Source organism: Hydra viridissima, unplaced genomic scaffold (assembly GCF_058129835.1).
Source record: "Hydra viridissima isolate aposymbiotic clone 2 unplaced genomic scaffold, HvirCarnegie_v1 scaffold_10, whole genome shotgun sequence".
NCBI classification, from domain to species: Eukaryota; Metazoa; Cnidaria; class Hydrozoa; order Anthoathecata; family Hydridae; genus Hydra; species Hydra viridissima.
Window position 1 is genome coordinate 13,211,745 of NW_028324309.1, and position 13,710 is coordinate 13,225,454.

At 30.3% G+C, this 13,710-nt stretch overlaps 1 protein-coding gene across 1 annotated transcript; it reads right to left on the reverse strand.

The window, feature by feature from the left end:
• Positions 1-2,428: 2,428 nt before the first annotated feature.
• LOC145181871 (laminin subunit gamma-1-like) lies at positions 2,429-13,101 on the reverse strand. Its single transcript, XM_090099899.1, has 14 exons — positions 12,107-13,101; positions 11,377-11,541; positions 9,802-10,114; positions 9,078-9,346; positions 8,209-8,779; positions 7,601-7,903; positions 7,326-7,507; positions 6,925-7,233; positions 6,367-6,504; positions 5,737-6,218; positions 5,036-5,342; positions 4,657-4,919; positions 4,329-4,529; positions 2,429-3,314 (listed from the first exon to the last, which is right to left on the reverse strand). Exons 1-14 carry the CDS (start codon positions 12,933-12,935, stop codon positions 2,784-2,786), a joined length of 4,863 nt encoding a protein of 1,620 aa, XP_089956025.1. The 5' UTR covers positions 12,936-13,101; the 3' UTR covers positions 2,429-2,783.
• Between the last annotated feature and the right edge of the window lie 609 nt (positions 13,102-13,710).

Consider the following 13,710-nt stretch of genomic DNA (forward strand, 5'->3'; position numbering starts at 1 on the left):
CAGGGAGCTGCATATTTATACCAAAGCGGGGGCCTATAAGCACTTCTGCCTTTTTTGCTGCTTTATTGGAAGTTTTGGGTGGCGCAAATTACTTTATCCCCCTCAAAATCAACCCACCAACGGAAGTTTAGCGGTCAACCAATTATTGCTATTGGATTGATTGGTCAAAGAAACACTCATAATTACGCCTTCACTACCAACCCTATAACATTGGAGTTATCACTCAAATTGGATTACAATTCTAATCACCACACACAGTTTAATGTAATAGCATCAAAACGATGGAAATGTTTCAGGTTTTCAAACAATTTTTGTTACATTTTCAGACATTTTACAATACCAAATCAAAAAATGAACATTAGTGACTTTGTCAAAAGAGCTTACTTGGTTTACTGGGTGATCAGTATAAACCATGAGGCTCCGCATAATGTATGTAAACCATGTGATGAAAATTTAGACAATGGACAAAGGCACAAGAATAGATATCAAGGTCGATGTGACTCACACATACTGTAAACGCTTTCAACGAGTGTCTGGACATGAAACACTCAAGACATTTTTAAAACACTCACACATGTAAATATGTGACATGAGTATTTCTTATGTATATTATGTCTGTATGTAAAAAAAAAATGTGATGTTATCCTGTACTTGATTGTTCATTTCAGTTCAATTGACTGTATAAATATTTTGAATATTGATTTACCCTGAGAAGTCAATTAATAAAAGACAAGAAAGGAAATCAAAATTTGAACCAGTGCATCGAGTTAACAAAAAAACAAAAAACAAACTGTAAATCTGAATCAGCATAAATTATTTTGGCCAATGTAATCTTTGATAATTGTTTTATATCTAATATCATGTTTTTATAATTGTACAACATTTGCTGCAACGTTCTTTATATGCCTGGATGTTGAATCAGGAAAAAATTATTCAAAGGTGCACCAGCAGCACGTTTAACAATAAACCAGGGCAGAATGCAAATGCTGATTTCATAATCTGTCAAAACACTTCCCAAATAACACACCAGTATCGACGCGACGTCCGCATTTAATCGGCTATAGATGTAATTTTGATGTATTTTTGACGGGCGGCTGCTCATCGGCAGGACGTAAACAGAAACGTAAAAATAAAATTTGCAAATAATTGCGTAAATTTGTCTTAGTTTTTTAATGTTTCACTGAGTTAATTTTTGAAGAATACTTTTATCGCTACCGAAATAGTTCGTAATTGTTAAATTTGGCTGTTTTCGCAGCAATATTGTATTAAATCTGGGTAATCATTTAAAATATGTAAAAATGATTGCAGAGATTTAGCTTTTCAATTGTTTTTTAATGCACTTGAAAGATTATTTTAAAATCTCTAGCGTAGAAAATGGCAAGATTTACTTCAGATATTTCGCCAGATGCATTCCCAATCAAAAGTCATTCACAGGCTGACACTAGCCGAAATCAATTAGTCAAACAGACTAAGAATAAACTTAAATGTAATTTTTAATTTAACTAAAATACCGGAATAAAAAGATTTGTCAGAAGAATTTCTAGGTACGAGGTAATGCACTCGTGAAAAGCCTACACGAATCGAATTTTATATATATTTTTATTTACATTCAAACAAAAGTTAATTTAGGTAAAATGCCTTTTTCAAAATCTTGATTCATCATACGACTGAGCACTACTATTTGGTATTATTTTTTGACGAATTTTCGCAATTAAAATCAACTATCACTCCTTCTGTCCCAAAATACTGTTCCAATTTCTGTTCTAAGTCTTTTGTTAAATCGGAAAAGTTTTTTTTGAACAGAGGGAGTACTATACAAAACAAACATAAAAACGAAGATTTTTTGTCGCCTTTTTGTTTCAAAACGGTACGAATGTTCAATCATTAGATGAAATACATAATGAAATGTTTCTACAAGACATCTGAAATAAAATAAAAAACAGTTTTATAAAAAGTTCATTCCATATAAAATGTAAAAAGGTGTTTAAAGGATTTATTTATATTCCTTCGATCAATTAAAAATTTCGAATAAAACATTTCCGATACATGCGTAATCTTTGAGCAATCAGAAATGAAAGCAAGAGAGCAGTAAAAAGCGTTCAGGACATTGTGTATATTCACATGCACACAGATTATATATATGTATAACATACAACATATACACACACAAATACATACAAACATACACATACATTCACATACATTCACATACATACATACATACATACATACATACATACATACATACATACATACATACATACATACATACATACATACATACATACATACATATATACATACATACATACATACATACATACATACATACATACATACATACATACATACATACATACATACATACATTAATACTTAAATATTTTAATTGATGAAAATTGTTAAAAAGGGGCAGTAAAGAAACTTCTTTTTATAACAAAATATTTATAATGGCAGGGTGGAGGCTGCAACAATTATTTACAAAGATTTAAAAAGTAAATAAAAAGAAAAAGACAACTTTTTACTTTCAATAACTTTGATCAATCATAAAAAATTGCGATCAGTCATGAAAATTATGATCAAGTTTATAAAAAGACTTTTGTATAAATAGTCAATTGAAATTTTTCTAATAGGAGTCGTAAGACTTTAAACATGATAAATGATAAAATGCTTATTCCATTCTAAACAACATCCAGCCTTAGCAATCTTCAGTTACTGAACAACGGATCAAAAGTATTTCCACCACGATTGGTTCAGAATATAAAAGTCTAGCAACCGAGAAATTATTCACGATCTTCTCCCTCTAATACACTCTCTGGTTTGTAGCACTGTTTTTTAGGAATGAAATCAAAAAGCTCTTCAGTTTTCTTTGCTGCTTTTCGCAACGGTTCAAGATCAAGATAATATTGCTTGATAAGTTCTTCTTGTTCTTTTAACTTTATCTCTAGAAAGTTAATATCTGAAGTGATTTTATCTTTTATTGTTGCAGAGGCATTTGCCAGACGACTTTCAGCAGCTACCAATGTTGGCATGTCTATGAAGTTGAGCGCCTCTATAGTGGCAACTAGTTCTTCAACATCAGTCAGTGATTTTTCAAGGTCACTTTGCATCTTGGTTGCATTATTTTTAGCAAATAATAACTTTGTTGAGACCTTGTCAATGGCAACTGCCTCTTTTGCAGCTTGTTCTTTATAACCATCAAGTGCGTCATCCACTGAGATTATATTGCTATTTGTCATATTTAGCTCATTAACCACAAAAGATATTGTCTCATTTAACAAGGCTTGCAGTTGAGATATAATATCATCAATATCCTGAGAAATGAAATTAAATAAAACAAAGTTGCTAATTAATTATTAAATTTTCTTTACACAGAAAAAAAAACGAAGTTTTGCCTAACATTTTCAACAATGATGTGAAATTACTAAAACTAGCATTTAGGGCATGGCAAAGTTTTTTGACATGCTCTTAGTGTTAGTTTTAGTAATCTTGATAAGTACTTTTGTTGAGAAAATAAAACTTTACAGTAAATCTCTAAGCTTAAAATAACCAATTTTTTGTTTTAATAAATTCTTAGTCAAAATATTGTTCAATCAGATAAACTTAAATTTACTTAACACAAAAAATAAGTTAACCTAATTAATTATGCAAAGTATTCAAAAAATGACAAATTACTTTGATAATTAATTAAATATCAATTATCAAAGTGCTTTGCCATGCTCTAATTTAATTTTAACTTTTATTTATTTTACACAAAAAGAGATCGCTTTAAAACAAGTTAAGATCCTAAGTACAAAAATGAAACAAGAACTCCATTGTAATAGCAACCTTCCCTATTAGATTTAAGAAATATTCAAGTTCTTTTTTTTTTTTTAGAACTTTAATTTCAAAAAGCTCAGTTTAACAACATTTTATTCTATAACTCAAAATTTGAAATTTTGATTTTAATTTGCTTTTATTTAAGCTGTTTATTTTTTATTTTAAATTATCTTACCTTCTTTTATAATCAACTTTTTTTTACACTTTACAAAAATTTGAAACTGAATTACCTAGATCATTAAGTTTACACTTTACAAGCTCATAGATTTGAAAATTTGAAAATTTGAAAATCATAAAACATAAAACATCCAATATCTAATCACTCGAATTCCCACAGGAATGTCAGAAATGAACCCCATTTTTTATTAATGTATAAATGATAGCAAATTAAATGTGTTTAACTATGCATTCCCACTAAACAATAAATATGATTCTTATCATTTTTAGTTTTAGTATTCATATAAAAATAATTTATGTAAGGACAAAAAATTATTAACAGTAAAACTTACAAGATTAGCTTGAGACACAGAATTAATTGATTCTCTTGATAAACTTAATGAGGAAGATGTATCTTCTATAGATAAATCTGCATTCTCAGATGCAATTGCACCAGTGATATTAGCATCAGCAATCAACTTTTTTATTAAAGGTATTAATTTCAATGCCTCAGATGCATTTGCTTTGGATCGTTTGATATTCTCATTAAATCCCTTTAAAAAACAAAAAAAAATTTAACATGCCTAAATTTGTGAAAACAGCAACAAATCAAAATCACACTGGAGTTAGGACAGTACAACCATAAATATAACATAGATGAGCAAATTAGAGCAAAAATACCTTTAATGTTTCTAACATGTCTTGTGCTTCCTTGGCCACTTTAGCTCCAATAGCTTGTGCATTAATTGCTTCTTGACTAGCGTTCATAGAAACCAGGTAAAGCTCTTCAGACTGGTTACGCAAAATATTTCCTTGTGCCATTAAGTCACGAGCCTCTTTTTCACTAACAGATAGGTTCAAAACTGGAACAGCATTTTCATTAATGAGAGACAACGAGCTTACATTTAATTCATTTGAGTTTTTTGTGATTGCAGCAGCTTGATCTGTTTCAAAAAATGAGAACAAAGAACTTTAATTTTGATGAAATCTCAGTAGAATTGAGTACAATCTAAATAATTACAAATATAAATACTTTATTACAAATTAAATTTGCAAACACCTTTAGTCTTGTTGATCATAAAATCAGGCAAACTCTTTTTTGCTTCTATAATTAAATCCTTTGCATCTTTTAATGCAACTGAAGATATGTTATTTGCTTCAGATATTAGGACAAGAGATTCTTTTGCTAAGGTCATAGATTCTTCAAAGTTATTGTCCATGTCAATTAGTTTGTTGTATAAATCTTCTTCTTTTGTTTTTGCTTTTTGTGCAGCATCCATTGCCTCTATTGAATTATTCAATGCAGTTGTTGCTATTATGTGAATATTATTTGACTCTATCTCTTGCCTGTCAGCAAGTTTACGTGCCTGCAAAACAAAATTACATCATCTTTGTAAAAAATCAGTCTTGTAAGAAAATATTTATGATGAACATAACTTTGATGTCATTAAGATTGCACCATTAACTGCAATCACTAAAAACAAATCATGTAAAATTTTCTTTATATTTGTTTCACTAAAATTTGATACAGAATAAAAAAAACATTAATTTAACAACTTAAGTTAGATTTGTTCAACTAAAGAAAACCTCTGTTGTTGTTGTTGTTTGTTCTCTATGGTGTTGTGTATAAAAGCATATAAGCAAAACCTCTATGACACTACTGGTTTTTTGCAGCCAAATATAACTTAAGATTAAACTTTGTAACAATAAAATTTTTATATATATATATTTTTTTACATAAATTTAAATATCTAACGGTACCTCTTCAGCAATTTCTTTTAAAATTTTTGCAGTATCATTTTGATTATTTCCACTTAGATTTTGAGAGGTAATTTGAGATGTTTCCTTTATTAGCTTGTATTCAATTTCTCTAAGCAATCTTTTTATTAACTCTATTATATCTTCTGCTTCTTTTGTTTTTATCAAACTAGTAGTAGCAGCCCCTTCAGATTTTAATATCATAGCTTGTAAATCAGAAAAGCTTTCATTGAATTTTTTAAATTTCTCCAACAACGATTTAAAAAACTCAAACAATGCTCTATCGTCATTTGATAATTGTAAAACCTTCTGATTAAGCGATTCAATAGCTTTTTCTAAAGTCTTCAAAGCTGATTCAAAATCAGCATCCCGAATGTTGAGTTGTGACACATTAGAGATATTACCTTTAGCAACATTAAAATTAGTAAGTATTTCACGAATTTGGGTAACAACCACTTGAACCAAATCAAAACATTTAGGGCAAGCTGAAATAAGTAAATAATTTAGAAATTAACAACTCATTTCTGATAACACCCTTATACAGCAGCAATCAAACAAACCATAATTCTGGAAACACTTGATTTTAAGTAAAATGATTAAAAAATAACAACTGAAATGTTTTAAATAACATACCAATGCATCCAAGAGAAAGATTATATTTATTTTCAGGACATTGATCACACTTTAGTCCTAGTACACCAGGTAAGCAATCACAGATACCAGTATTACTGCAATTTTGATACTTTGATCCATCTGGATGACAATTGCATGCTAGGGAAAAAAGTCATACATATAAAACTACTTATTAAACATGCATGTATGCATATATATGCATATGTATGTATGCATGTATGTATGTATGTATGTATGTATGTATGTATGTATGTATGTATGTATGTATGTATGTATGTATGTATGTATGTATGTATGTATGTATGTATGTATGTATGTATGTATGTATGTATGTATGTGTGTGTATGTATGTGTGTGTGTGTATGTATGTATGTATGTATGTATGTATGTATGTATGTATGTATGTATGTATGTATGTATGTATGTATGTATGTATGTATGTATGTATGTATGTATGTATGTATGTATGTATGTATGTACATTTGTACGTACATTCTTACGTTCGTACGTACGTATGTATATAGGTAGGTAGGTAGGTAGGTAGGTAAGTAGGTATACCTTCACATCCAGTTGAAGAAAACCTGTAAAATCCTGAAGTACACTGATCACACTTTCTTCCTGTAACACCAGGTTTGCACTTACAGTTTCCTGTTTGAATATTACATTGATTTCCTATTGATCCAATTTCATTACAATCACATTTTTCACAACCAGCTGCTATATTCCAAAGACCATCTGGACATATGTCACATTGCTTACCAATCACATTCTCACGACATTTACATTTTCCATCAGAGTCACATGGAATTGGATCACCAGTTTTGTGACCCAAAGGAACTATAGTACCATTCTCAAAGCATTTACAGGCTATATAAATAAAGTAATTGACAAAAGTTAAAGATATTTTTAACATTTAGGTTTACAAACCTTTGAATTTTTTTCAAATTTTTTAAATATACCTGAACAATTCCCTTTTGGTACAGCAATAGCATCACCATAATATCCATCAGCACACAGCTCACATTTGCGTTCAGCACCATTCATAGTATTGTAAATGCACTTTTTACACTCTCCTGTTTTGTGGTCACAATTTCCAATAGCACTCTCATCAACATTTTCATTACAATCACATTTCTGACATCTAAAAATTAAGAAAATTGTTTTGGAAACATTAAGTTAGGGCAAAAATAAAAATTCAAGGAGAAAACATTTTTATAAGAGCTACACAAGTTACCTAGAGCTATTATCACCAATTTTAGGCATACCAAAATAACCGTCACCACAGATTTCACATAAATCTCCAATATGTCCCGTTGGACAGTCTGTACATTTGATACGATCACTAATTAAAATACACTGCTTTGCAAATATACATGGGCATGGCTTGCAATCATCTGGATGACCATGTGTGGGGTTACCATAAAATCCTTCTAAACATTTCTCACAATTTTTTCCTGATGTATTATCTTCACATGCACATTCACCAGTTTCTGGATGACAATAATTTGTATGATTGTTACATCGGCAAGGAACACACCTTAAATAAGTTAATACATTTTATTAAAATAGATCCAAGCTAATACAATAAATTTGATATTTCCTTTAGCTAAACCACTAATAAAAAAATTTTACACAATAAAAGATTATTATATTATTCTAAAATTCACAAAAGTCTAAAGGCAAGGCTTCAAGACAATAACAAAAACTTAAGAACATTAATTCATGTAAGAATTAATTTGCAAACTTTGATTCATGTAAGAAAAACTGAGATTCAGCAAATTTAATGTTTGAATAATAAAAGAAAAATGCTAAAGCACTAAGTTGTATAGAGAAACATCATACTTTCCAAATGGTCCAGATCCTTCCTCAAGTCTGGTAAATCCTGAAGCACATTTTTCACTTAGATCTCCTGTATGACCTTGTTCACTAACACATTTCTCCTGCCATAGTACTTGGTTTTGGGAGTCAGGTGAAACATATTGTGTAGACTCCAAATTGATGTTATCAATAGCACTACTTCGAGGAAACAGATAAGTTGCACGAATTTTTATAGCAGTAACATTTGATAGCAATCTTTGGAACTCAAAAGTGGGCATACCTTCTGGTTCAAGGAGAATATATTCAAAGTTGATAAACCTTCCTGCAGGCTTATCATTACTTTGATGGGTAATTGAAAAAGTAGCAATATTATCTTCACCTTCAAAGATTATATCTTTATCACTTGTCTGTAAGTCTGAATCACCATTTTGTAAAAAAATACCATAAAGGAATGAAAAAGATTTTGCATAACTACTCAATCGGTTTCCAAGATACTTCTTTGGTGCAACTAAGTATAGTATTTTATTAGGCACAGATTTAATAAGAAGGTAATGACCAAGACTATCCCACTGAATGTTTTTTGAGTAGTCATTACCTAAAAAAAAAGTTATAAAACTTTATGTTAAATAATACTAAATGTTGGCACATTAAAATTTATCATTATAGAAAGTTGAATTTTTCTTTCAAATTTTGATGCAAAGTTCAAAAAATATATTTCTATCAAAACTATTTCTATCTAATAAATGAGATTGCAGCCAAACTATATGACTTTTGCAAAATGGTGCCATTAGCCTATGCATAACAAATGTTTTGAAGAGTTTAAAAGCTTCTGTCCATTTGTATGCAAAATTTTCTAAGAAAAAAATTATAAATCAAATAAAAAATCACTTTACCTAAATCATCTTGCAAAGTCCAACCATCAGCATCATTTTCAAACTGAGAAGAAATTATCTTTTTTCCAACACCTTTAACCCCTTCACAACTGAGACCATGCCCATAGCAAAAACAAGCTTTACATCCTCTTGGATTGCGAGCATCTAGATCAAAATGATTAGATGCACATTGGTTGCATTTTTTACCAATGACATTTTCTTTGCATTGACATTGTCCAGTGGCATCACAATTTATTCCAATACTACCTCGTGGATCACAATCACAACGACTAATGTTAGAGAATTGAAAAAAATTAAAAATTTCGCTTCATTGTTAATGAATTGATATAACTCTAATTTTATTAAGAACTTAAAAAAATCCCTTTAGACCTTTGAAGGATAAAACTTTTTTTTAAAAAGGATATATCTGAAAATTTGTAAATTAAAAATTATGTATGTATGTATGTATGTATGTATGTATGTATGTATGTATGTATGTATGTATGTATGTATGTATGTACGTACGTATGTATGTATGAATCAGTGTTTTTTAAAAGGGAAAAACTTATATAAGTGTTTTATGCAAACGTGCCCTTTTAAAAAACACTGATTCATATATGAATATAATTATATGCATGTGTATATAGAGGAAAAACATTTAGCAAGTTACTTTATAACAACTAATAATGTTAAATGACTGTTAGAATATGTCTGCCAATTTTTAAAGTAAAATTAAACATTTTACCTGCAACCTTTTTGGGAGAAATCATAATATCCAGGTTTACATTGGTCACATTTATCACCAATTACACCAGAATGACAAACACACCGTCCTTCACTGTTACAACTTAATGTCCGAGAACCTACTTTATTACAGCCACACGGGTTACAAGCAACTTCACCATCTCGTCGGTAATGATTATCTTTACATTTTTCACAATGGATACCAGCTGTGTTTTTTTGACAATTTACACACCTGCCTCCTGATTGATAGCTAGAATCAATCCATAGCTGCTCATCAAATACACATTCATCAGCCAAACCATTACAATCACAAGCTAAATATAGTCACAAAATCAGGTAAATGTAAATTTCGCATATTTTAACAGTTTAAATTTAGCCTTCCACTTGACTCGCCTTAAAGAATACCCCCCTCCCCCTCTTTTTAATAAAGCGAAAGTTTCGTTTTCGTAATTAGAACTAGAAAATAAAGGGGTTAATATAGATGAGTTAGTTATTTTTATTAAGATTTTTTTTATCGATGTGTAATTCGAGAGATTAAAATAGTATCTCCGAAAATCATGAAAAGTTAAGTGAATCAGGTTTTTAACTTTTCTAGCTATATATTTTAATTAGAATATATATATATATATATATATATATATATATATATATATATATATATATATATATATATATATTTCGCATGTGGGCGGGGGAACTACTATATATATATATATATATATGTATATATATATAGTAGTTCCCCCGCCCACATGCGAAATCAGATATAGTCAGGATGATGGGTCCAAGCCCTGATTTATAATTACTGATCTTAGACGTCCTGTCAGCGGTTTTTCCGTTTAAATTACCGCTTCTTCTAAATTACTGATTTTCCAGAATTTTCAAAGTTTAGTATTTTCAGTCATCCCACGGTAACTAAATGCTCCGTAAAGTTTGCAAATCTAACAGTTTTCTTTTTGTTTGAAAAAAAAAAAAAAAAAAAAAAAAAAAAACGCTAATAGAAAATCGCAGAAAGAAACACGCAAGAAAATGATTGACTCCAATGAAATATTGTTAAAAAAAAAAAAAAAAATCATAAGCCTCATAGTCTAAACGCAGTTGAATCAATATTTGTTTAACAACAACATAAACCTTTTTTTGTCAAAACGCTTTTGAGAAAAGATGGGAAATCATCTCAGTGACAACAAAAATGAGAATTTTTCTTAGATTAGAAATGAGTCATTAGGTTGAAAGTGGATAGTACTATAGCAATGCGTAAATGAAATTTGATTGAAGTGTAATGCTTGTTGAAAAAATAATAAGTATAAAATGACGTCATGATTCCAACTTAGGAATCGCAGCAATAAAAACTCTATTCGTGTGCAGGTTACAAGCAACAAAAGTTTTACTTATAAAATTTGCATTAGTTACGTCAGGTTCAAACATTCCCTTGGTTTAAAACACCAAGGTTAAGGTTATTTGGAGTGATCATCGACCTCATTCTTGTAAATTATAGAAAAAATGAATAAAGTAGACACGATGCATTTACAAGTTTACAACAAAGTCAGTAAAGTTTCAGTAAATTTTTAAATAGTACCTTTGCAAGGGTTTGCTGAATCTTGGGCAGGCCTCCATGGACGGTCGTTAAACAAAGGCAAACATTTTTCGCAATCTATTCCGGCTGTATTGTGGTCACACTCACAATAAAGTTTTCCTTGTAAATGAGCACAGGTAGAGGCATGACCGTGGCAATGACAACGACCTAAAAAAAATCTCTTTTTTTTATAATTTAGATAATAAAAAAATTAAAAAAATACAGTTTTTAACTACTTGTAACACGGGGCTTACTGGAAAAATTGAAGACAGGAAACAAGCTATAAAGAATAGTAGCCGCGAAAGGTTGCGGCGAAATTACAGATTAAGTATTACTTTTGAAGATTAAATTTAAATTTTCTAGACAATAAAAAAACTCTGTTTAATATGTTTCTTCGAATCGATTTTGGAAATGAAAATTCAATTTTGTTTAAAAATCAGATCTACGGTTAAAAGTTAATAAATCCACAGCAGATATCTGCAAATTTTTATCTCCGTGAATTTTGATAATTATGAAAAAAGTTACATTTGCAGAACAACAGTTGTTTTCATTAAACAAAGCCCTAGTTACAGAACATTGAAACGCTGTTAACTCTTAACAACAAAAACCACAGTTGCAGAACATCAACTCTTATTACTCTTACTACTTAAAACCGCAGTTGCAGAATTACGGCTGTGATCACTCAATAAAATTCACACTTAGCGGAAATATTTGAGTAATTTAAGATACTTACCCCCTACAGCAATATCTGAAACAGCAAAATAATAGCTCTTTAATACTTTTGGATCTCCGAAAACTTCATCCCCAAAAGTGTTTAATTGATCTAAATTTATCTTTAACGCTGTCACTGTTACCCAGTCTTGTAGCTCTTTATATTTATCAAATTCATTTTTTCCTGGTCTATTGTCTAGCGTTAGAAATGCAACATTTCCACCTGAAAGAGGAATAAGACCACTGTTTTCGTCGGTACATAAAGCCACTTTTTGGTTGGTTATTGATACTGTTCCTCTGTTTGGGACTCCATATGTCTCCTCGCATGATCTTGAATAATATTGGTAAGGTACCCAGTCTTCGTCAGGATTATATGTCGATTTTTTGTATATCGAGAAAGAATGGGGACGAATTGTATGAAATCTAATTCTAACAAACGCTACATGGTACTTTTTTTTTAAATCTAAAATTAAATGAACACCATTTTTATTTTCTAATAGTGTCTCTGATTGCCACCATGTTGGATTTTCTTCCAACTTTATATCAGTCATAAGATTTGCTGGGTGCCTTTGTCCAGGGTTCCTATCGTCGCAAATGTCGCAAATCTTTTTAGCTCCTGAGGTTCCTGTTTGTACACAATATTGTTCAGGTTTATGCAAACCACACGTGTTATTTGCTATAATTTCTTTATCAAAAGCAATGTTTTCAAATACGGGCATGCAACGTTGACTAACACCATCATCTCTTTTACATTGAATGGCCCGACCATACTCAGGTTCAACATCTTGGTTAAAAATTGATGAAATAAGTGTCATTGATATCAAAATAAACGTCAAAAGAATCATCTTCATCTTTACTTTCTATCTTCGGTTAAAAGTAAAAAAAGATACAAACAAATTGTAAAGAATGAAAAGAAATCATATACTTTTTAAGCTATCATGTTAAGTTCTACTCTTGGCGCCGTTAAATTTACGTTTCCCTTTAGCAATAGAAAATCGCAATGACAAAGAACTCAACGATCTAATCTTTGTGAAATCAAGTTTGTTTACGCAGCGCAGTTACTTAGACGGTAAAAAGGATATTGCGTTTAAACACAATATAAACAACGCACGATTATCATTTCTGCAGAAAGGTACTCAGCCTCGGTTAGCTTCTCTTCTTTTCTTACTTTTGACAAAATCTAACATACTTATGTAAATTTTATAGAAAATTGCAAACTTACTCACTCTCTTGTGGTTAGCTTGGCTATGTTTATAAATATGAACTATGAATTTTTTACCCTAAGCAAAATTATGCTTTGATTACAGGTTCACTGAGTCATCGTACAACTAGTCAAAATATTTACTCATATTTCGCTCTCAACCGGAGAACGGAAAGTCGTAGTGGGTTAAATGAGTCTCTATGGTGGAAAGGGCGGTTAATATATTATCAAACAGTGACTTAATTCATTCCATTTCCTACGCTAAAAGCTTAATAAAGCAAATATTGTGATAATTTATCAATTTCTCATCGAAATAATGGTTTCAAATCGTTGACAAAAACTTGCAGAATGCCGACGTGTATTTGTTTTATATTATCCGCTCTATTCGTCATCTCAATCGGATGTGATTGTTTACAATTGAAGAA